General features: G+C 39.1%; 2 protein-coding genes across 3 annotated transcripts; both read right to left on the reverse strand.

Annotated features, from left to right (window-relative positions):
- Nucleotides 1–1,297: 1,297 nt before the first annotated feature.
- Nucleotides 1,298–18,752, reverse strand: LOC140933559 (tyrosine-protein kinase Fer-like). Of its 2 annotated transcripts, XM_073383162.1 has the most exons (14): nucleotides 18,386–18,752; nucleotides 16,594–17,060; nucleotides 14,684–14,821; nucleotides 13,105–13,227; nucleotides 12,433–12,487; nucleotides 11,142–11,209; nucleotides 10,422–10,500; nucleotides 9,138–9,236; nucleotides 7,890–8,090; nucleotides 6,695–6,886; nucleotides 5,697–6,075; nucleotides 4,570–4,797; nucleotides 3,043–3,206; nucleotides 1,299–2,131 (listed from the first exon to the last, which is right to left on the reverse strand). In XM_073383162.1, the coding sequence occupies exons 1-14, from the start codon at nucleotides 18,614–18,616 to the stop codon at nucleotides 1,967–1,969; spliced, it is 2,589 nt and encodes an 862-aa protein (XP_073239263.1). In that variant the 5' UTR covers nucleotides 18,617–18,752; the 3' UTR covers nucleotides 1,299–1,966. The 2 variants fall into 2 exon arrangements, with proteins under 2 accessions (XP_073239264.1, XP_073239263.1); XM_073383163.1 differs by lacking the exon at nucleotides 6,695–6,886 and having other exon boundaries at nucleotides 1,298–2,131.
- A 2,410-nt stretch (nucleotides 18,753–21,162) lies between these two features.
- On the reverse strand, nucleotides 21,163–25,000 carry LOC140933561 (uncharacterized). Its single transcript, XM_073383164.1, has 2 exons — nucleotides 24,865–25,000; nucleotides 21,163–23,270 (listed from the first exon to the last, which is right to left on the reverse strand). Exon 2 carries the CDS (start codon nucleotides 23,246–23,248, stop codon nucleotides 22,007–22,009), a length of 1,242 nt encoding a protein of 413 aa, XP_073239265.1. The 5' UTR covers nucleotides 23,249–23,270; nucleotides 24,865–25,000; the 3' UTR covers nucleotides 21,163–22,006.
- Nucleotides 25,001–25,495: the final 495 nt, after the last annotated feature.

The following is a 25,495-nucleotide window of genomic DNA, read 5'->3' on the forward strand; positions in this document are numbered from 1 at the left end:
AGGTGAAATTGCATGTCAAAAGCCCTTCATTTTTTACAGATAACGGCCAAACAAAAATATTGTCCATTTTTTACTGTGTTTCTAACCATAAAAACTTCATCCCAAAATATCTCGATAACGCTCTTACAGATTTCGCTTAAACTTCACGAACATCGAGGCCGCTATTGGAGGAAAAAGTTCCCGTGAACGATTTTGGAAGAACAGTTCCTAGTGCCGAGATATACTGTTGCAAGTAAAATAGGTAATAGCGTCATTTCGTTGCTATGACAACTCCGATGCCGTTGCAACCCTGATCATCACAAATTTTCATCTTTATCTAATACAACTGTGGTGGCAATTTTTTCAAAACTTTATTTATGGCGACGTAGTTTATACTCAAACTTGGGAGGTATTGGCCCTGGAAAACTGTATCGAGCCACCTTAACTTGCGAAGTCTCTGCACGGCGTTTTCCCAGGCCTTCTCGATCAATGCATTTCGGTGACGTATCTGTGGTTAACACGTGGACCCGAAACGCATTGACCGCGCAGAATAATGAGGCCTGGGGACTAGGCAAAACCTTACCCAGAAATTGACAACCGTGGCAAGCCAGGTTTTAAATATTACAAAACATATTGAACATTCTTGTGTTTCACCTCCAGCCATTTTATTTACATGAAAATCTTATGACTAGAGATAAACGCAAACTCGAGTATTATTTTGTATTACGTCATTTGGTGGTTGCAACGCCAAGAAACTACCGAAAGTTTGAGGAATTTCAATGCGAAAATTTTGGTTAAATCGAAATCGACCTGACGATCGACAAGCTGTTCGAAAACGGCCCAGTTCACTCCAGTTCTAGATTTACCTAACTGCAAACACATCAATTGACCACTCCAGAAAATACCTCTGTAACTATTCGGACCCGGGAACCAAACTTGTGAGCATGATATTTGCACCAGAGATTCTAATGAGTTGATTTTGAAGGTCGTGCCTTTAAATTCACGACACCAATAGGCCACTTTCGATCTTAGAGGACACAAACAAAGACAATGAATAAACATGTCTCTGATGCAAAAATAATGCCGACAAGTTTGGTTCCCGTGTCCGAATAGTTAAAGAGAGTTTTGAGAAGTGGGTTGTGTTTAAAACTAATTGACCTCTGAAATACATGTTATTTGCAACTTAATATTAAAGCTAACTACTTCATAAGAGCATCATTTAAGTATAATAATAATGATAATACTACTACTACTACTACTACTACTAATAATAATAATAATAATAACAATAACAATAATAATAATAATGATAATAATAATAATAATAATTCTAATAATGATGAAGATGATGATGAAAATAATAATAATGATAATGATGATGATGATAATATTATTAATTATAATAATGGGAACGCTTTTTCTGTACAATGTATATTCTCTTCCTTTTGTCATGAACTGCTTGTTACACCTACGAAATCAAACCTACTCTCACTGGTAGCATTTAATTAATATCATCCTAATAAAATTTTCTAATCTTTAAAATTCATTCTTAATTTCCTGCAAAGTATATTTTATGTTTTAACTAAGGGACATATTTCAGTTTATAATGTAGTTATATCTCTAAGCATCTCTAAAAAAATGTAAAGACCTTTGATATATCTCCTTAAAATGACACAATTTGGATTAGTTGACTTACTAACAAAAGATTTATGCACCCCAACTCAGCCATGGTCTTAGATTTAAACTTACTGTAAAAGAAGGAGGCCTTGTTAATAATTTTACAATAGGAAAACAGATTTGCTTCTAAGTTTTACTGATATTTAAGATGCACTATAAAAATGTATAAAGGCGAAAAATATACTTTAAATAAACCCCTTCTAGATGCTTATACTGCAAGTTAAACTACATTTAAAGTATTACAACTTTTTTTTTTTGAAATGATTCAACCTGAGGTGATTCAAACGTGGGCTATGGTCTTTGTAATGAATTATATATGGGTCTGGATTTGCTTCAGTCTTCTCAGTATTTCAGAAAAACGTGGTCTTTTCTCTGGATCAACGGTCCAGCAGTCCTTCATGAGCTGATAAACTGGGGCTGGAGTTTCTGCAGGGGCAGGCATGCGATATCCGTTTTCCACCTTGTCACGAGTTTCCTGAACAAGATATAACACTTTGTGAGAAACAAAAGACGAACTGACCTCCTTATCGAATAAATACCATGGAGTCAAGAATTAAGAATATTGAACAGATTACTAACGGTAACCTCTCCAGTTTAAAAAGTCAAAAACCAATCACACTTTTCTAATTTTCTCAAGCGTCAACAAAGGTGTTGAACTAATGTAATTCAAGTAGTAATGCATTTTGTGGGGCTATTTCGAATCAGAATAAGATTCCGGGAAACTGCACACCTACCCCACCCTTAACCCAACAGCTTGCTGAAAGAGAGAGATCTAAGTGCTAACTTTGGATTAAGGGAGGAATACGTGGGCACTATATCCATAGAATCATACAGGATCAGGTAGAGTAGGAAACAGAGGGGTGGCATAAGCCTAAAGGAACGAAGTGGGGGAGGTAGGGGAGACATTCGTCGTCTGCCTGCCTTTTTCTGCCCCGCACATTTTCGAACGATTTCACGTATTCTTTAAAGCCGCCTTCCAACTGATGTGTAAAGATAAAGGAGACAAGGTCAACGGCTTAACGTCATCGCCTGATGACGCGATCATTTGAACTGACAAAGGGGTTTTAGTCACAGCAAGCATGACCTAACCACATTTTAAGACCTTTGCTGTAGACAGGCACTCTTTCAACTAAGCTAAACAGGCACCTCACTGGTAGAAAACGTCTGCATCTGCACTAGTCTAAAATGTCTCAAGGTTCGGAGTATTGAGTTTAGTAGTCCTCGAACAGACTTTTTAAGTCTTCAGTGTTCCAGTGCCGTGCCTGTCAGAATGGCGGTTGAAGCCGCATAAGGCATTAAAAAGGGAAATAAAAGCATGGCAAAGTAGTTATTTGTCTTGATTTGTGTCGTAAATTATGTTGAAATATTAATGTTTCTTGTCCTTACTCTGTTTGAAAGACCAGGATATGGTGTATTTCCGTAGGAGAAGGTCTCCCATAGCAACACTCCAAAGCTCCATATGTCGCTTAGTGTAGTGTACTGGAAGTAGTTCAGGGCTTCTGGTGCAGTCCACTTTACTGGAATCTCTTTCATGTTTGAAGCTTCATATACTGAATAGAAAAAAGAAAAAGGAAAATAGAGAAAAAAGACTAAGTTTTCGCCGCCCTCCGGCATTCAGTCTTGGCTTCCTAACAATTAAGTATCTGATAAATGGAACTTCGAAACAGTAAACCACTGTCAAAAACTGTTGCCTGTTTAATCAAGGTTAAGTTCCGTAACTTGAGTGAAATCGCAGTTTCGCAAGACAGCGAAACAAACATTTGAGACGCACCCAAATACCGACTGGCCTAGAAAATAAGCGTCGTTTTTGTTTGAGGGGGCGGCTGTACAGGCTACTAAAGGCCGAGAACATGATTTTCTCCGCCATTAAGTTAGTCTCCGTTATGCCTAGCCCATTGTGCTTGCAGAATTCATTTATGTGCGTTATCTGTTCTTGTACATTTTCGCTATTACCGACTCCTTATAGAGTCCTCTTCACTTCTTTAAGGAAAGAACTTAATAAGCGTCCCCTCCTCGCCCAACCCCTCCCTCTATTTATTCAGCGTCTCCCTTTTGGTAGTCTGCTACACAGCCGTTTTTAGTGTCGTCACGCAACGCTCCTCCCCACTAGTGGGGAGGAGCGTTGCGTGACGATACTAAAAACGCCTGTGTAGCAGGCTACCCTTTTGGCAGTAATTAAAAAAAAAAAAAAAAAAATTCCAGGCATCTCTCAGTGAAATACGTTATTTCTCAGTATTTTACAAATGAAATCGTGGCTTTTCAGTTTCTGGAAATACGCCTGAGTATCAATAGCGAGTTTTTATATGTTTGTCTTGTATTGTCTGTTTGTTTGTCTGTCTATCTGATTGTCTGTTTTGTTTTTTGTCTATCTATTTGTTTGTCTTTGTTTGTTCCCTGCTTGTCCTGCTGTTTGTCTGTAATGATTTTATATATTAATGTTATTTTTATATATTGATGATATTTTAGTGATATATTTTTAATATTTTTACGTATGCTTGATTTAATCTTGTATTATATTCATTTTACTTATTTACAGTGTCCACAATTAGCTTTTAGCTAAAAACCTTGACACTTTAATAACGTTTATGTATGTATGTATGTATGTATGCATGTAAGCAGCGTCGTTTTTGAGCGACGCACGACAACCGGAAGTGAGCCTTTTTCTCTTTTAATAAACCTTGATGCTAACAAATTTTTATTATCAAGTGTCTTAACTCTTATAAGAGACGATTTGCCCAAAAATGTGTTCAAAATCGCAGCTCAAGATTGCAAAAAGTCCCCTTCCGGTTCACGTGCATCGCTCAAAAACGTCGCGTGCTCAAGTTCCCTGGTTAGTACCAATATGGACCAACCTCGTACCCAGGGCTTCTCCCATTTTCTTAGCGAAAAGCCCTGGGGAGGATCTGCATTTACCTTCCTCCACTTCGCGAGACATCCCAAAATCTGATATCTTGAGTGAATCGTCGCTACCAATCAAACAGTTCCTCGCTGCCAGATCTCGATGGATACAGTTCTTGCTCTCCAAGTACTCCATGCCAGAGGCTGCGTCAACACTAAACCTGATTAGGTTTCTGGTTTTTAGATGGGCGCCTTTCTTACGTAGATAAGAAAGGAAGTCTCCACTGGGCATAAACTCCATCACTAGAAGGTAAACATAGCATGAAAGAGTTTGTCAGTTATAAATCGACTTAGGAATTGCCTCTAGTGCAGCTCTGTACCACCTCTAAATGTACTAACAACCCCAAATGTAATACCAACCGAAAATGAAATACTCATTATTAAATATCCCTCAGTGCCGAATAAGGGACCCAAGAACACGGAATATGTGAAATGGCAGCAAATTAGACTGCTTGTTGTCAGTTTCTCTTTTAAAAAATCCCCCACAAGAAAACATGAAAAATAACAAAGAATAAATAAAAATTGGGACAAGAAGGATTGGGACAAGCCGTCTCCTCCCAGTTCCTTTCTGTTAAAACCTCTCGTTTTGCGACCAGGCTTGCTGCGATAAGTAACTTGACGGAGAAAAGGCGGACTGCTAGCAGCTGAGTACCTAAGACACGGTATAAAATATGTATTTGGCCAGTTCCTATTAGAACGGAGGCAAAAAGAGGCTTATAGAATATTTCAACTGCTTGTCTATTACTGTTATAGCCTGCGTCGCTTACCGTCTAAATCCCCGATATATTGGACTATATCGAGTTCTCTATCTACAATCATGGACAAACGTCCTTGGGACAGTAATGCAATATTCATATTTTTCTGTCATTCTGGGTTCCCTCATGAAACAGCGCATCCTTTTAGAAATTTTCCGGCAGTTTTCCCTGCCCTCACTATGTACAAAGTTAAAACTCGTGAAAAATTCTGGATACACGCGTCCAACATTTTTTGTGGGGTAAGGGGAGGGTTTGGGCCTGTGTGAATTGGAAAACGCCCAGGAATGCAAGTGTTCCAAGACTTTTGTCCATTATTGAAGGTATTGAGTGACAAGTCCGGCTGCAACGCAAGCTATTACTGTTACGGGCCAGGTACCCATTGATTACCTATAAAAACAGGCTCCCTGTCTGCGCACACGCCGATAAGCTTCACAATGTTTGGATGATCATACTGCTTCAGAATCTCTGCTTCTGCTAAAAACTTCTTCTTCACTGTTTCAGAAACACTCTCCTTGCATGATTTCACAGCCACTGGTAAATTAGAAGGCTTTAGAATTCCTTTCATGACGTCTCCAAAATGGCCCTGGCCAAGTTTATCCTTGAGAATGATGTCTTCCCGGCGCATTTCCCACTTGTCTTTTTCCTTCAAAACAGGGTTGACCAATATGGCCTGGGATTTCTTGGTCACGTAGATTTTGTTTTGCACGTGATAATCCAGTAGTTCTCTGACACTGGGGAACCCCCTGTCTTCAAAACGCACCAAGCCCTAAGAAACGACATACGTACATTGTTCAGTTACAGGCAGCCAGTACAACAGCTGAAGGAGGGTCATGAGGTTATCCCTATATTAAGATCTCTCTAGCCTGCGAAAACATCCGTTTCTCCTCGCTCTTCGACGCTGGGGACGTTTCGCGCGAAACGTCCCCAGCGGCGAAGTGCAAGGAGAAACGGATGTTTTCGCAGGCCAAGATCTCTCCTTAAGGATAACCCACCCAGTCCAGGAAAGGTTGGCCACATCACCGGGGTCTACGTCCCCTATTCTTTTCGACCAGTGGTGTGGGTGCTTTTTATGTCACAAAAGAGCCAGATAAGTGAATGTGCTGTGAGACGGGACCAAAGAAAGCCTAACCGTTTGCAGATGTCATTACAAAGGCAGCACTTTCTTCGCAGTTATTTAAAGACCCTGAGTGTTGGTCCGACCAGGGTTTGAACCCGCGACCTCCCGCTCAGCTGACCGGCGCTCTCCGAACTGAGCTAACCAGGGGGGCAGTTAGCGGCGGTTATCACAAGAAGAGAACGAGAACAATTCGAAAAAAAACGAAAAAACAAAAAACTGATGCCAAAGGAGGGAACGACAAACCAAAACGCTAAAAAGCAGTACTCACATCATCAGAGGTCTGGATGATAAAGTGTTTTAGTGCGCCTTCAAACCTCGTGGACAGAACAAATTGACCAGGTTTTGTAGAGCTTTCTCTCACCAGGTAGTCTCCGTTATTTTTAAGGCGTTCAGGTATATCTTTGCGATCAATTGTACCATGAAACCACAGCTCCTCCTGAAGAGGCAGGTTATCTTCAGGCTAAACAAATAAAACATACAAAAAAAACTCTCTTAACAGTCACCTCGCTAAAACCGACACCTGGAGTTGGTCCTTGCCGTCCCTGACTCTTAGGCCGATTTAGCAACAGAACGGGAACGTCAGTTAAAGACGGCGCGCGCAAATCCAACAACTTGCTTGACTAATGACAGAGAGGCAAATTGGGCACCGAAAGTAGAGTTTAGTCCTTTCCGCGCGCTTTCCCGTCGTCAAATGATGTTCCCGTTCTGTTGCTAAATAAGACGGACCCCCCTCTAAGATGGACCAATATTGCCAGTCCCAAAGGAGAGAGCACAGTTGTTATGGAACAATTTTGAAGACTTGTCAAAACGAGCCTAAGAATATTAGCAAACGTCGTTGATGAAGGGGTCTGGATGGAATACGAAAGCTCAGTGTAACTATCAAGAAATTGTTGGTGATAAGGACTATTTCTCTGTAATAAAGAAGTTGTTGCATGGCGGAGGGACCATTCCTTCTCGCAGGAACAAAGCGGGCGAGGCAGCTTTATTTTTTCCGCTTGGGAAGCATCCAATCTCCATCTCGCTACACGCGCCTCCACTATACGTACACTAAACTAGAAGAAGCAAATGCCAAATAGCCTCCCACGCAGACGTTCTTTTGGCTCGTCACGCAATCTAACGCGGTCTGACCATGGAACAAGTTACCATAAACATTATAGATCTTGAGCTTCAAAATGATAGTCTTGCAAGGCCCGGTCATCATGTCCAACATCAGCTGGGATTTTGTCGGACATTGGGTATACTCAAGTTAGACACTGTCCAAAGATAGATAGTCTGATCCACCGCCGTTTTAAGTGTCGTCACGCAACGCTTCTCCCCACAAACGAAAGAGCGTTGCGTGACGACACTAAAAACAGCTGTGTAGAAGACTAAACGACAGACTGTTATTTACAGGTTTGCAGATGGTAACTAAAGTTGAGTGAAACAAAAAATATATATATATAAGGGATTAAATTAAATTTTACCTCAATATATTCCCCTGTAGCACTGTCATCTGAGTCATTATCTCTTCCATTAACTTTGTCGCTAGGAGACGGGGCCCTGTAGCGAACAGGTTTTTTCTCTGCAGGGTTGGCAGACATTTCCTTTTCCAGTCTTCTCTTTTTAAACAATGTAGGTATTTTTCGCGCACTTTTTCTGAACTCGGGAGTAGATTGCCCAAATTCCTGCAATATCGAGTACACATGAGCGAAAAGCTGTTACAACATCTTTCTGTTTCCTTAACTCTGGATGGGTCTCCCAGAGGATGTTGTGAAAATTTGTTAATCGTGAAAACATGTAACTTTCTTACAAGCTAGATACCTGGTATCAGATTTACCTGACTTGCCCAGCCATAAGATGCTTGCATGAAGAAGCATGAGCACTCTAAGGGTTCCCGGTACGATCTCAAAAATATCAGACGCATTAACTTTTAGGCTCGATTTCCGCCGTCTCCCGGGTGTGGTCTTTGATCTTCCCCGAAGAGAGACGGCTGGACGCGTGACCCGTTGACCTTGTCTGTGACGTAATTGGAAAGTTGATAATTTAGGCGACAATCTTTGCCAGACGAAAATCTGCAGGCGGTAACATGATTGGCTTAAACCAACAAAGGCAATCGCACGCGTCCAGCCGCTCTTTCGGGGGATGAGTGCGGGCTCATTTTCCCGAACTGTTAGTTCATTTAAGGAGTAGTCATAGCTTTCTTTTATACGTGCACACAATAGTAAACAATGAGGTTTTTGACCAATCAGAAAATGTCTCCTGTAGGCTTTTTTCCTGTGCCAAGATTTATTGGTTTTCTTCTCACAAACAAAATAAAGTGAGATATCTAATGCACAAGAATTAACATTATAAGCAAAAATAGCAAGAAACACAAAGCACTCATGGTAGTAAATAAAATACATAACTAAATAGACTTGATAAATAAATAAAGAAAGAAAGAAAGAAAGAAAGAAAGAAAGAAAGAAAGCAGATTTACATACACAAGCACTAGCAGCATGCAAAACATATCAAGAGAAGTATAAAATAGCTACAAAAGAGAAACAATACTTAATGAGATAAAAGGTCATTAGTAAGTTTTAAGCGAGTTTTCAGTTTTCCATTTTAAAGTTGAACTTGGCGAACAAACTCATTAGATTAGTTAACTGGCTACTGTAAAGTTTTGCAGGAATTAAATTAATGTTTGACGTGCAGTGGTTGTCTACATTACTGACTTGGGCAGCTGTATTACCTACCCCAGCAGGAGGTGAGTTTGGAACTGAAAAATCTGCAAACTTTGGAGGTTGATTATTGCCCAGTCTGTCAAGTACGACAGCAATCATGTTGCACATTTTCTAAAATAGAGAATGAGAGGTTTAAGGTAAAGATGCACAGGACTATTCCCAGCAGTATGCCACAGGGTCCCCTTTTGCAGCGGCTAGCATGCCTAAGAACTGACGCAGACACAATATAACCCTCACCTCCAGATTCACAGTTCAAATTGACAACTATGTGGCCTGTATCACAGATGTTAGGTTTTGGTGTGTGTGAAGTGGCTAACATGACACAAGTTACAGCTTAACAACCAGGTCTCTGTCACAGGGCAAAATTACATTCAGGTTAAAATATTCTTAACCTAGGTTGTTTCCCAATTTTCTCTGTCTCCTAGCCCTACTTCATGAATAAGGGTCCGGTGGAAAAAGGGCACATTAAAAAATTTTGAAAATAATGCTTAAAAATTGAAATAATATTTGCTCAAAAATTGCCGAATTTTTGTGTAGATGCTTTTTTGTGTGCGCTAAACATTGTCCTGTACTTGTTTTGCTCATTTCCTCCTTATCGTTGTAGAAAAAACGTACGCAGAAAACGCGTCGGTGTTCTTTAGTTCGAAAAGAGACAACAGGCTAGGAGACAAAGGAAATTGTGAATCAACCTTGGTTAAAAAACTTTAACCTGAATTTAATTTTGACCTGTAACATCTCCACCTAACTAAACACTTGCTTTGATAAAAAAGAAAAGGAGATGACTAACAATGATAAGATGTCTTGAAAATTCTCCTCATGTGTACAATCTATGGAGATCAGTGACAAGATTATACTCGTTGATATTGGGGCTTAAATAGTTACCACAATACTCTCAAATACTAATGTAAATAACAATAAATTTAATAATGGTATTTATTATATAAACACCAATGAAATACCAGGTGAGCTTTCGCGCAAAAACTTGATATTTTCACTGGTGAAAATAACATGTTATCTTCACATGTGAAAATATCACTGTTGCTATGGCTACATAATAAATTGCACCTTTCACACCAAAAAACTGTTAAAGTGAAATGGTTTGGTACTTCATTGGTGATTATATAATAAAAAGAACATTACATGGCCGCTTGGAGATATGAAATTTCTCGTCTCGTGTTAAAAATTAATATTTCACTCATTCGCTGCGAAATATTTTTCAACACTTGAAGAGAAATTTTGTTTCTCCACGCGTCCATGTAATATCCTCTTTATACTAACAAAATATGACACACGTACCTCTAACTTAGTTTTTTTGCACTTTAGATCTTCCACATGCCAGCTTAGAACAGCTACATTCTGCTCCTTTTGAATGATGCTATCAAACCACAAAAATAAAGCAAATGTTATACAACAAACTTCAATAGTATTGAAGACTGAAGCATTGTCTAACCTTGGAAGTGTTAATTACTAGCACAGAAGCTAGTCGTGCAAACTAAGTCACAAAGGAAACATATTCATATTTAGAAACAGAACAATGCAGTAAAAAATCCATGTTATTATATTAACCAGGTGACTTTTAGCAAGCATCATTGGCTAAGGTGCTGAAGTCAGGACTTCTTCAAAAAACCAATTATAAAAGAGGGCAACAACAGCAGTCTGCATGGACAGTCTTTGTCCCCCAACAGATGAGAAAATACCCTTTCTTCTCCAATTTATATTTTCCAGGATAATATATTGTTACAGAACATTATTATAGGATGAGGAGCATTGATCCCTTTTACTTAGTTATCTTAGCAACTATATGCATTTCTAAAACATTTCTAAAACATGTTCTTACTCACTTGAGATGATCTAGGGCCAATACAACATATATAAGTCCAAGTTGTTAAGCTTACCCAAAACCCATTATCAATTGTGTAATTGCTAAAGCAAAGGTTTAAATTTTGTTGTTGTGTGTATTTTGTATTCCTTGCTATTTAGCAGCAAGATGTATTTTTTAAAGTTTTTTACTTGTACCTTAAGTGGTCTTCATTTGTTTGTTTTTCCCCTTGAAGTTTATTGTTTTCTTGCTCATGTTCCTTTTGCTAGAAAATGTACAATCAGTCAAGATAATGCTAGATAATGTACAATCAGTCAAGGTTCAAAAAAATCCTCTGGTCAGTATCATACAGTGGAACCTCGATATAGCCTGATGAACAGCAAGGGACAAGCAAAATGTGTCCACTATAATGAGTTTTATTATATTGAGATTCTTTTCCATCTTATGTCAATATTACTACTTCATTATATATCTGGGTTTGTACAGGAGGCAGCGTAGCTGAGTGGTTAGGGTGCTGGAGTTACAAGTCGGAGGCCCCGAGTTCGAGTCCTGCCCTGACCGAGGCCATGCCAGGGTAAATTCCGACAAGCGACATGGCCCAAAAAGTAGCGACAGCACGTAAAATGAAATCACGACAAGAGACAACCTCCCTCGGCCAAATTGTGACAGTGACGGCAAAGCCGACAATAAGCGACAAGCATTTATAAACACCGACACGAGACGTTTTAAAATTCAGATGGGCAACCTGGGACACCCCCCCCCCTGGCAGGGCCTCCTGACTGCTAGCTGGAGTAGTGTTCTCAGTCATCCAGGCCACGTTCAAATCCTCGACCATGGTTATAAATAGCCAACTAGTGGGATTCTTAACCCCATCATGTTTGATTTCAATTATTTGTTTCAGGTGTTAACTCCACCCCACTAGCACTACTTCTGCAAATACTGCAAAGGGTAAATAACAGAAATTTATTTTATATCAAGGTTCCAAAAATTTTGGTAACACTTTGGTAAAGCTGCACTTTTGAGGTAGATCTAAGCTTATTTGCATATACCCGCTAGACTTTTCTCTTGTTTTTAAGCTTCAAAACAGTGAGAAATTCCAGTAATGCGACAGCTATATGCATACGTTGCAGATGAAACCACCTTGGTGTGATTTTATCATCAACTATTTACAGTGTGGAGAAAATATGTATGCATTGATACTATTTGGGCCTAAAATATTACAAAAAGGAAAGAAACATCCACATTCTGTATTACTGTGAAACTCACAAAACTGTGAATACCAGAAGTATTCATGGGATGTTATTGTGTTGCGAAGAGAAAGCCAATAAGGCGTGAGAAACCTAAACCGGAAACAGCAACAGTAGTCAGTTTGTGGTTTTGTGGTTGGCTCGCATGTCCTTAACTTCACTGTGATTGGTCACTACACAATCAACATTCCTGAAATTTTTCAGCCGTTCACAGTTTTCTGAGTTTGACAGTAAAACTCACTTTAGCTTCAAGCTGCTTTTCGATGGTTTCAATTTCCTTGGTAAGATAATTTCTCCTAGGAGAAAGGCAGTACAAATTAGAAACCCACAAGTAAAACAGTCAAAGTTTCATAAGCAATCAATCAAAATGTGAAGATTCAGTGGTCACTTACAAGAATCCAACCACAGAGGGTCCCAACACATATACTTTTTGAAGGTGAATTTACTGCATGCAATTTCTAATAAGTTGCTATAATCATATTGAGCTCTACTGTTCTCACTAAAAGTTCCTTAGAAGTAGCATAGTACATATAGTGAACATAGAGATCAGACCATGCGTTGAGTGGTCGCTTACTAGAGGGTAAAAACAATGGAAAAATTGTCTCTTCAAAAAGTGGTCCTGGTTGCTTATGAGAGTTGACCATTTACGCAAGCTTGCTACAATAGTGATTTGACTAGGAAAATATTATAATTTTCATAGGGGTTTGGGATAGGTGTTCCCGTATGGGAGGTGGTTATGGCACTTTTAATAGGGGAGGTGATCGCACATATGCATGAAGGTTCAACTGGATTGAACTTTTAGAAAATTAATATTAGCATATGGTTAACAAGTGCATGAGTGAAACTATGGATAACTACCGGTAGTCAGAATAAGGGACACAATGAAAAAGCAAATTCAAGAATCAAAACACACCTGTATTCAAGTTTCTCCATAGTCAAATCGTTCAACACTAATTCATCAGCTGTTACCCCTGTTGATGTCAGTTGAAGAAGAGACGGATCAAAGATGAATGCTAGAGCTGGTTTTTGATTCTGTCTGCAAGAAAATAAAGGAGAAAAAAGATGAAACAACAATCTTGTGGTCAATTTCTACAGTTATGGACCAAAAAGTAGCAGCAGTGCAACAATGATTTAAAGTCAAGTGAGAGTTAGTTCGGATCGGACAAGCCTGAGGTGCCGCCCAGAAAAAGGGTTTCAGCACTTTCAGCACTGTTTTGCAGACTGACTTGAACAGAAGTTTAGTTTCTTCTGTGGCACAGGTTATATAAGGGACAGAGGTACTTAAATTTACTTAGACCTCAAGTGAATATTTTTTGAAAGTGTCAAACTACAGCAGTCATGGGTATGGAAATGTGAATGAATATGAATGTTTATTTCAACAAATCTGGACAAACTTGTTCTGTGAAGATAATCTGCCCTATAACTGCTGTCTTATAATTATTAAAAAAGTATGTGACACTGACTGTAGCGCATTATTAATTACTAGCAAACATCTAGGGTAGTAAAAACTCATGTTTCTGGGGATCATAGACTGCAAAACAGTGCGTATTTTTACATGTTCACGTACGTGTGAAAAGTCAAACAAAAGGTCTAGAGCTAAGCTGAAAACTGAGAGCCAGACTGGGAGAGACACTACAAATACAGACTGTCCATTTTACATACACTATATTTGTTTGATCTCACCCACTTCTCCCAGCCATGGGCAATTCCTATTGGCTAAATGTTGATGCAAGCTACAAGCTGTCAAGTTATGTTTCCAACAAGTCATTCACGATGTTCCCTACTGTGATGAAGTCATTATCTGTTGGCATGTCCCGTTTTTCTCTCATTGGCAAAAGCGTCACAGCACAGTTTCTAATTAGCCAGGCAAGAAAACTCTTGTGGACAAAGGTTCTCCTTCGTTGAGGACAACGAAAAGTTTATTTATCAGAAGGTCGGCCAACTTTGGTAATGTTTCACCTTTTTTATAGTAGGGGCAACAAACATACTTTCAGTGCTTATAATCCAGCCACTCTTTAAATTGCCGAACTGTCCTTTGAAACAACAGCTGCACATTCTACAATTATCTGCAGCACTTGGCTTGGCTTTCTCCCTCTTTGAGGAGCAGGAACAGGCTTTGTTGGCATACTGCCACTTCTGCTCATTTTGGAACTTCCAGAAAACACTATATACATTGCACACAGAAACAATGCTCAAGACTGGATACAGCATTCAACACAAGATTTGAAGCCACTGGGTGTATCAAATTTACAAAGAGGGAGGAGTTGTGAATAGATTTTTGACAGCTTGACAACATTTTTGAATCCCCTGGTCAGAACAAACTCATTGTATGGAAAACGGACAGTCAATTGCCCATAGGGCCTCACTCTTACACTACACTGGACCAACTTTGAGAAAAAACCTGACCGTTTTGCAGTCTGGGGGGATCATTAACCTTTTTCCATCCATATTTTTTCACCAAGGTGTATGTATTAATACCATCCATAAAATACCTGTTGTTATTGATAAAGTTTGCATACTCTTGGTCTCTTTTTACTTCCGTGACACTGGCCTGTACTGCTTGGCTTGATGACATATACTCTTCTCGGCAACAGTTTGTAAGATGAAAAACATCCTGCAGCACATCTTTCCTAAATTAATGAAACAAAAAACTACAGTCAGTTCTCTCTAAGATAAATGCTATTGCAGGCACCAACACTAATAGCGTGTCTCATCAGAAAGGTGTGCGCCTAAAGTAATTATAGAGAGAAGTCAAAGAAAAATGACTGAAAAAGTGCAGAAGAACCAAAACATCCTGCAAAAGACGTTTCCCAAATCCAACAACAAAATATAATCAGTTCTCTCTAAGATGGACACTAGGCTGATTTAGCAACAGAACAGGAACGTCAATTGACGACAGCGCACGCAAAGCAAACAGCTGGCTTGACCAAAAGTAGAGCGGCAAATTGGGCACCGGAAGTCAAGTTTAGTCCTTTCCGCGCACTTTACCGTTGTCAAATGACATTTCTGTTCTGTTGCTAAATAAGCTTACTATTGCAGGCACCAACACTGATAGCCTGTCTCATCACAAAGGTGTCCACCTTTATAGAGAGAACTCAAAGAAAATGACTGAAAACCTGCAGGCACCAACTCTACAAGAGCTGGAAATAAGTCCCATCTGGTTAAATTCTCAGGATAAGAAGATTTTCTGGTTGCGTGAGTAACTTTATTTTATAACCCTTAAGTCCCAAAAGCAATTTTCTTCTTACTGTATCAAGCGGAAAAGGTTAAAAAATTAATCAAATGATCACTTAAGAGAAAATGCTTTGATCTTTTAACAAATTCTCTCAACTTGTTCTATGGAAAATGTATGGAGATCAGTCCGGAGAATTTGAATGTGGATCTTGGGGCTTAAAGGGTTAAGAGTGACCATCATCAATTTTCTCCTAACAATAGCAATGCATAATCAAGCGGAAGAGGTTATGAGAATTATTAAGATGATCACCTACATGTAAGAGAGAATTCTGTGATCTTTTATCAAATTCTCTTGCCTAAGTCTTGAAGTAAATGTAACGAAATTATTTTGGAGAATTTGAATCTGGATATTAGGCACTCTTAAGATTTAACCCTTCAAATGCGGCAGGATTAGCTCAGGCGGAAGAGCACTTGACTGCAGAGCAGGAGGTCACAGATTTGGTTCCCGGGGCCGGGTCAATACTCAAGGTCTTAAAATAACTGAGAAATGAAGGTACTCCCTTTGCCCTGCAAACCGGTAGTAGACCTTCGCGTGGCTTGGATGACCACTTAGAATGGCAGTCCCGTCTCCAGTAGGAGACGTAAAAAAAATAGTGTTGTCAATTAGCACTTTCATGCTAAATACATTGACACTCAAATAAAGTGCTTTTATTTTTTAGAGCTTAAAGAGTGAAGCTTACAATGCCGAACAGGCAAGGGTCTACATAAGTCATCAATCAAGTTGCTAAACCATTAACTAAATATAAGCAAGCAATGGCTCTGAGCAAGAAAAAAGGGGAGAGCTGGTTGTTCAAAAGACAAGCTAGAATTCATGTCTCTTAGCCCTGTCTAAGTGAGGTGTTTGTAAAATATACTTTTACAGCTTGTGAGGTGTCTAACGAGGAACTTAGTTCACTGTATCCCCTAACTTTATGGCTCTTAGTCTCAGCATAAAAAATATGGACCCAATAAAAGCTTTTACTGTTAAGACTCAAAAAACTGTGAACACCAGAACCTTTTCTGGAATGTTATGTTATGGTTTTGTAATTGTATTGGAAGCAGAAATCCAATCAGTGCAACAAAACTGCAAAGCTGCAAGCAATAACTGAAATAATTATTAGTCTTCAGGACTGACTAGTACGAGTGGCTTTTGTGGCTTGTTACATAATTTATGCCAGTTAAAACTTACCATTCCTCCACATACTCTTCTTGCAAATATTGTAAAGAATTTAACATTGTAGGAACAAAAACATCGTTATAGAATCCTTGGTGGCAATTTCCTGATTTCAGGGCTAGCACATAATCATTATGATTATGATGAAGTTTCATAGTCGTTTTCACATATTTATCTTTTGAACGCTCCCAGTCTTTGCCATTTAATTTATCCTTTGCACGAACTTCCTCATATTTTCTTTTCCCAGTCTCAGATTCCTTCGCATTGTCTTGGTAAGTTTTTCTTAGTCTGTCAATTTCATCAGATTCCTGTTTGCAGCCACTATCAACTCTAAACTTTTCAATCCTGTACACTTTCAATAAGTTTCTCTTGTCCTCAATAAGCTGGTCCAGTCTTTTTAATGTAGTAGAATTCAAAATGTTGGTAAATTCTGTAATCAACTTGGCCTTTGTTTCACTTTCTGCAATATATGTGCCCCAAGCCTGGTAAAAAAATGAGATAACAGCCCACTGAAATAAACTTACATGTGTAATATTTCTGTTCATTAATACATTATTACATATTCACACTGAAAACAGGTTCTGAGCAAGTAAAATAAAACATATAAAATATACTTTTTACAAGACCAATAAATTATGCCCCTTGCCCCAGACCTCGACGTATTTATAAATTAGCATAATAAATACCTTGTGCTGTGTTCTCAAATAATGTACTTACTGAAATAAATATTAATATTAGTTTAGTTAGGAATAAAATTCCCAGCCTTATATCAACAAGCTACAGTTCTATATATAACCCATATATTGAATGATATTAGTAAACAGCTGCCACAAAATTGCATGTCAGAGCAGGGACTATCAGAATTGGCAAGTCTACAACCTCAACATGAGATCATAAATTAAAATAAAAAACTCTGTTTTATGCATTTTCTGCAGCCTACAACAGGCAGATATACAGCAGTACCATCATACTGCGAAAAAGGTTGAAGGAAATTTTGATACATGTGTTCCACAATTTCTGAAAGTTGGTGTATTAGAATACAAGATGAATAATTATTCTTTTTTCATATTTATTTTATTTTTTTAAATAGACAACCTGAAAAAAGAATTGGACAAGGGAAAGCTTAGTTCAATCACATAAAAATACATGTATATCCTGTAAGTATTGTACAATACAAAAATTGCATTTTCTGGGTGAACATTTCATTTTCTTCAACAAATATCAACTAGCCCACGAATTTCGAGAAAGTTATCTACTGTTGCAATACTGGTTGGCTTAACCTTCAAAAATGATAAATTTGCATTGCAAGTCCTACATTGTCAGGGAAGTCAAATACCAAATAATTTTATAACTACTATATAAATAAACTAATATGTTATTATAATAAAACAAAGTTTTGAAATAAATGTAGTTGGGGCTGATGACAGAGAGTATAAAAAGACGAAACAAATAACCTTAAGATAAAATGGAACACTGCCGGGTTTTAACAGAAAACAAGACATAACATTCGGCATCGGAGAGCCAAAGAATGTGATGAACGCAATTAAAATGAAAACAAGCTTACTGCGAACTGCTGCCGCATAATATCACACAATACATAAAAATACACAATAATAAAACAATAACCAAATAAGAAAAATTTCGTTAAAACGAAACTGCCATGATTTTATACTTAGCAAGATTTCTTAACGATTTCCGATAGATACGAAATCAAATTGAAGAATCAATGATCAAGCCCACCACACCGGTCGATTATCTCCGAACTAAACATATAGAAACATAAAGTTTAAAGGACCGAAAACTTTACCTTTCTTATGGGGCTTTCTTTCTCGTTGTCGTTGATAACCTTAGAAGCAACCGTGTTTATTCTGGTCAAAGCTGAAGCATAATCAAGTTCGACTTTAGCTCGTTTGGTGAGATATTCTCTGACATGCTCCAAATGTTTCAGTTCTCCTTCGATGTGAGTCAAGATCGCCTCGTGTCCTGTCTTAGAGGACAAATCCACTGAAAATCGCAAATGCTGCCTATCGAAACTCATGGTAAAAATTTGCAGCAACGCCCCACAGGCAAGTCTTTCGACAAAAGAACAATTCCAATTCACATCCTGTTAAATAATTTCTGTCATCTCGGGCTTCTTCTAGTGTGAAACGAGCTTCCGCCTTCACAGACATGTTTACAAAGCATTGTGGGATAAAAAGTAGCCGCGCCTTTCGCACAGGATACCCATTCACAGTCGCCACTGATTTCCGTGATTGTCATGAGATTGCATGGCGGTCGCGGTCCACTGCCTCTGCTATTTCGTTGAATTACCTTACTTTTGGTATTTTGCCTCAAAACTGTCAGAAGCGGTTTTTTGAGCGAATATGAAGGATTTTGAGTTCGCCGTTTTACTAATCGGCAGGTAATCGGCGAACTCAAAATCCTTCAAAATCCTTTTTCCTATATAAGGGGTTCCCAAAGTCAATTTTCCGAAAATATCTGTTCGGAAGACGATTTCAGATCTAGAATTTTCGGAGCATTTGTTGTATAATTTCTTGCTTGCCTGCCTCTCCTAGGATTTTCGAACATCTAAAAAATGGATAATTGCCCATTTTTTAACGGATTTTTACCCTGAAGGTCACCTAGAATTTTCGGGAGCCTTTTTTCTGGCTGAAATTTTCGAAAAGGTCAGTTTTGATCCCTATAATTTTCGGATCACTAGACTGCCGTTTGAATACCAAAATACGTTTAACATGCTTTGTTTAAGTGGTTTTGAAATATATTCTCGTTGGGTGCCCCTGCTTTATTAGAGACTGCTGCCATTGATAAACGCAGTTCGGTGGCACTTACTTGAGCGCTAGAAGCGTGTCAATACTGAGCCCAGGTCCTGCGCCCAAATCCCCAAAACTTTTCTGTCTCAGAAAATTCTGCTCGATTAAATTTCGAGTTCCCCGCTAAGAGAGCCTCTTTTCCCTGAAAAACGGCTTCTGTTAGCAGGGAAGACGTCGGGATTCGGGATTTTATATTAGCGATCTTTAGCAGGAGCCCATGTTGTCCGTGATGATATGAGAGGAACAGGAGCTAGATTCGGGATAATAATAATGATGAAAAAAGCACGACTGTTTTTTTTTATGTCTGTCTTCGCCAGTATAAGACAAATGATCTTGGACTAACGGTTTTTGAGGTAATTTTCAAAACTTAACTCAGTGGTCGAGACCTGCTGGTTAAAGTCGTCGGGTGTACGGGGAACGGGGGGAAATTTTGGCCGAGGCCCGAAGGGTTTGCAAAACGTAAACCCTTTTAGTCTGATAGGGATACCGACTGAGCTTGTGCATTGTTCTACACAAGACATAATACAAGCCCAGGATTCAGATCACCGGAGATTGAGAGTAGTCAAGAGACTAACATTTGCGGACCTTGAAAATACATAGACATCATCTTGACCATAGTATCAGCGATCCAAGCCAACTGAACCTCGGCCAGAATCCATCGTGAGTGACTTTTCTATTTGCCCCTTTTATAGCAATGGGCAGGATTAGCTCAGTCGGTAGAGCACTTGACTGCAATGAGAGAGGGAGGTCGCGGGTTCGATTCCCGGCGGGGCCGGACCATATAAATACTCAGGGTCTTAAATGATAACTGAGAAATGGAGTTACTCCCTTTGCACTGCAAGCGGCTGGATGGACCTTCGCGTGGCTCGGATATGACCACGTAAAATGGCGGTCCCGTCTCCAGTTGGAGTCGTAAAATTAGTGTCCCTAATTAGTACTTTCGTGCTAAATACATTGACACTCAAATAAAGCGCATGATAATCGGATTTTCAGCACAAAATTACTAATATGTTTCATCTTAGTTCAGATAGGAGACGTATTTTCGTCGGGAAGGAGCTCAGAGTACCGGAGCACCTCAGGCCGGTCTCGCGACTCTTTCCGAAATCCGCTTGGTACGGTTGTTTTTGAAGATTTCGGCCTGGCAGAAAAATAAAGAAGTAAGGAGAGTGCAAAGGTAAGCAGTTTGTGTTTACTCTATGTCAATTTAGTTTAGTCATTTCCCCTTTAAACTCCAACTCGATATCATCATGAACGTTACCAACGTTACGTTCAATTCGAGAAACGGTGACGTACTTTCGCTAACATATACTGGGCTGGGAGACCGTCTTCCAGGAAGCCAGGATGCAGTGACGGTTGACATTAAGCTGAATGTGGTTACTATATATTTTGCGTTACATTCACATGCACGGTTCAGTATTTTTTTTTAAAAAACAAAAAAAATCAGCGTTTATGGCGATCATGAACGGCAGGATCAACAGCTATCATCAATTGACTATACCCCTTTCCATTGCTCTCAAAAGTACGACTGCCCGTTAGTAAACACTACCTGTTACAGGATCTGAATCCTAAAAGTCCCTTCTTTTTTACCAAAAATATGCAAGCCCTTAGGACGGTGAGCCAGAGGATAAAAAGGTTTTAAAAATCTATTAAAAAACAATAGTATAGCGTGGGGTGATATCGAACGCTTAATAATCCGATTAGAAATGAGATCTACGCATACAATATATAAATTTTATGCATTTTTTTTAAGAAAAAAGAAACAGAAAACCAAAAACTTTGTAATCAAACTTTATTCAATTCATTGTAAATATAGCTTTTTTTTTACACAATTCCACTCTCCTGTACATCGTGATAAAAATATCCAAATAAATATCCATCTTAGTTATACAGAGCTACCGTATATTGACAACTATGGATGAGTATAATCAATGCTTGAAAAAAAGCGGCGGAAATCACCGAACTCTAGCTGTTAAAGGTAACCTGTTTTATACATATTGGTGGAAGATTACTCAGTTGGCATCTCAATAGTATAACAAAGATTCTGAGTAGACTGAAATCATTTCAAATTTATTTTCTCGGCCGAACCTCAAAATCATCTGCCTTCTACTTTGTTAAAACCGATATGTAACAAGTGTCTGCAATACTATCAACAGGCCGTTACTCTACCATTTATATATCTGTCTACTCATAATTATTCCCTTTTAATAAGAGGAAAGGTTAACAAAACAGTTTTCTGTTACAATTATTCTACAATTATTCTACAATTCATGTAGAATAAAAACAATCCCTCCTCTATTTGCCAAAAAAAAAAGAAGACTACACACAAACGCAAGGATTAAAAAAACGTGAAAGGAAACAAGCGGTCGTGCGTGTACGCTTGATTTTTTTTATAAGGTTAACGCAACAATAGGAAAATTATTGGCTTAAAACACTACCAATATTAAAATACAATATAAATAAAGAAAAAATAATATCGACATTATCTCACTCAATTGTTTGTTAAAATTGTGTGGTTTGTTATGTTAACGATAGAAGGTCAAAGAAAGCAAAAAGGTCGCAGGCCAATTAACGATAACCCAAAAGGAAGCTAATCGAAATATGACAAATTAAAATGCACACTAAGAATTTAAATATGGCGTGCTCTTCAAGCCTTCCCCATGTTCACATGAATTGCACGAACAAATTTTACTGTGTTTGAGCTCTTGTTCGTCTTTTCCGCCTGTTCGTAAGTATCGACATCTCCGGAGTTCTTCGAGTGTTGTCGTTCTTTGTTTCGGCTCAGAATCGGAGCGCTCCCTCGATAATAAAAATTCCATTGGGTCTTTTCCCGCGAGACTTGATGTTCTGTTCCTCGCCGGTCCTATATTCCATGATTGTAGCACTTCATTCATAGTTACTTTAGGTAACTCCATGACTGGGACCAGATCCTCTGAACTTCCCCTGGCGGAATCGTCGTTTTGCCCGTGGCGCGCAGCGGGAGAAGGAATCGGTGTAACCTTTTTCGGAGTTTTCAATTTTCTTTCAATTCCAGAATCTTTAGGTTTCGGACTGATATTTAAGTATCTCCTTCCACCCTTCGAAGGAGATTCATCAGTCATTTGTTTCAGCGGTGATCCGGGTGAAACTCTTCTTCGTGTTCGCTCTTCGTGCCCTCCGCTATGTTTTGAATGCAGAAGCGCGTGATGAACCTGTGGTTTTAACTTCTCCTCTTTTTTTACTATTTCCTTGGACTTGCTGATTCCTTTAACACTGACTGAATTTCTTGAAAGTCTATCTGTATCTTTTGGGGTATACTTAGGTAGACCAGAGTCTTGAACTCGAGACATGCCATGTCCTGAAATAACACCCCTGAATTGTTCATTGCCCGAGGATGTTGCCCGAAAGGATTGATCTCGCGCCCTCAAAGACCCAGCTGTAACTGTGACTTTCTTTGGCTGTGTTTTACCGCCAGACATGTTTCCAGAAACTGTAGAAACGTGTTCTCGCTCACGGGCTTTGCTAGCTGGAGCGAGACCTTCGCGTGTTATGATGACGCTCTTTTTGTGACGCTGCTGATATCGATAATCTAACACATTTTCTTTGTTAGGCACGTACTGATCCGTGATGAGATGACCCGGCTCAACTTGTCGTGGATTTGGTTTCACGCGAAGCAAAACAGACGGCGTGTTGTTTTTGTTTACAGCTTCCCAATTTTTATCCTTTAAAATTTTGTTGTCAGACGAATTGTCTCCACTCGGAAGGGGGTCAGTTTTTTCTCTGGCCACGTTTCCTCTTGAAGGAAAAAATATTGCCTTTTTGATCGATTCCCGTGGCGAAGTTACAGAAATCTGTGGCAATCGTGACATTGTTTTCAAGCTCATCTTGGGTACAGCTTTGGTGGTCCTAAAAACAATGACATAAGTATTGTGAGAAATCGCCGTCTAAATCAACTCATACAAAGCCTGCCAGAAGAAGTTCAATCCATTTTCTTCCCTTTTTTTTAAATGGTTTTTATAGGATCTTAGTTCATTTTTAGCGGATATGACTAATCGAGTAAACATTCGATTATTTTAGCAGCTTCTCGAATGTTTCCGCTGGCCTAATAAGGTCACAGCAAGCAATTACACCCATGTCATGTCAACAAAATAGCTGTGAGTTCCATTTGGCTCACGTATCACGCTTCAATCAAGTAATTAAGATTGTATTTGTAATACCTTCGGGTAAACATGTAGCATTCGATCAAGTGAAAAATTTGACTCAGCGGGGGGTTCGTTCTAACGAAAACTGAAAACTGAAAAACTGAAAACTCAGTGTCACAGGCCTAGAAATGTAAATTAGTTCCATCTCGCCGAAAATTTGGAGTGTAAACAAAAAGTAAACAAAACAAAGAGAAGTCACATGGTCCCGGGGGGGAGGGGCACTTGGGTCCCATTCTAGTGATCTCTAGTAACTCTATTGAAAATGCGTCCCCGTTATAGTCAATCCAGTCGTGAAAATACGGACCCATCCAGCGGCACATCCCCATCTTGTAAGGAAGTATACCCCCCGGCACATGGTCTACATTGACCGTGACACATGAAACTGCAAACAATATTTATGCTGAAAAACTGATTACAGTATAAGGCTGGGAAAAGTGGAGCACTGAAAGAGAAAAGTGTGTAACATGTTCTCCTAAAGTCGTTCCCAGGGTCCTCTCCGCCTAGTCCAAGCCCTCTGACAAACAGATCACTGTTGCAGTTCAAAGCAAAAAAGGCTGCTTAATCTAAAACCTCTAAGTCTCTTTGGAATGGTTTACGAATTGTACACTGAATTAACAAAGCAGAGCACCATGCAAAATACACTCTGTTTGTCCTCCCCCCAAATTTTCACAAGTATCTTGTTCCGGTGCTCTTGGCCGGTATGCGCTGGAATGCGGTAGTCCGGCGCCCCCAAACAAGTTACCGGTATGCAAAATTTGAAAAATTTGAAAACTTTGAAAAATGAATAATTCAACAAGCGCGGAGCCTTCAACGGGTGAATAAAAATAGAAATGTGGTGATTGAATGAAACCCAAATGTTTGAATTCTTAAAAATTTCGGCGACTGACAGATCTTTGTTACGAAACAGATAACAGTCCAAACAAGCTGAGACGTACAGCATTTTAAAAACGTACTGCTGACAAAAACAAACAAGCAAACTTGCCCGCGCCATTTTAAAACTCGAATTACGTGCTTTACTGATTAGTTCTGACTAAAAGTATTGACCAGAGTATTTTTTTAAGTTCACTTTAATTCACAGTATCAACCGGGAACTGCCGCGTCTAATCGGCATGGCTCTCAAGATTGCCTTTAAAAAGAGAAGTTAACTTTTATTTCAATTAAATCGTGTAGCTTGAACTCCGAATTGTGAACCTTTTTGCGAAGACCGTGGAGTGAAGACTTTCAAATGAAATGGTGATCTGGTTCATGATACCTACAGTACTAAAATAACAGACCATGAAGTGCTTAATATTACTTACGGTTTTCCTTGATTCAGTTTAGCCGGATTCCTCTTGACCCACTTTAATTTTCAGTGAGAATACTGATTGAACCAGCAAGGATTAGCAGTCAAATGGATATGAGTCGTTTTCCAAGAAGGGTGGCGTGGGTGACGTAATTTTGCATGGGTGACCGTGGCGGAAGGGTGTGAGGCTATATGCATAACTGTTCTCTCTAGTTTCGGCGGAAGTGGGATCAAATGTCATTTTTTTCGGTCGCTTTACAAAAAGCGCCGATTAAGCGGTAATCCCTTCTTTTATTAAAGCGGCGTTCAGTAAATATAACGGGCTTTAAAAGCATTCATAATTTGGCTTGCCGCTGCGAACAGCCGCCAGCGTCATTTAATTTCCGACCGGGAAGACCAGGAGATAGCTAACAGAAGAGTAATTTCGGGATCCGGGAAAACACAGCCTTTTTCCAGGCGTGCAGGTGGTAACATACACTTTATTACGCGGGTGACTCCTCTATACGGGGCTATTCTGTCGTAATACAATTAAAATATACAATATTAAAATCACATCCGAGCAAAAATATTTACATGTGTTACTAATAGAAATATATACATGAGTTATACTGTTATGGAAAATGTGATTCGATTCAGTTTAAGAAGCT

The sequence above is a fragment of the Porites lutea genome, chromosome 4 (genome assembly GCF_958299795.1).
Source record: "Porites lutea chromosome 4, jaPorLute2.1, whole genome shotgun sequence".
NCBI lineage: Eukaryota > Metazoa > Cnidaria > Anthozoa > Scleractinia > Poritidae > Porites > Porites lutea.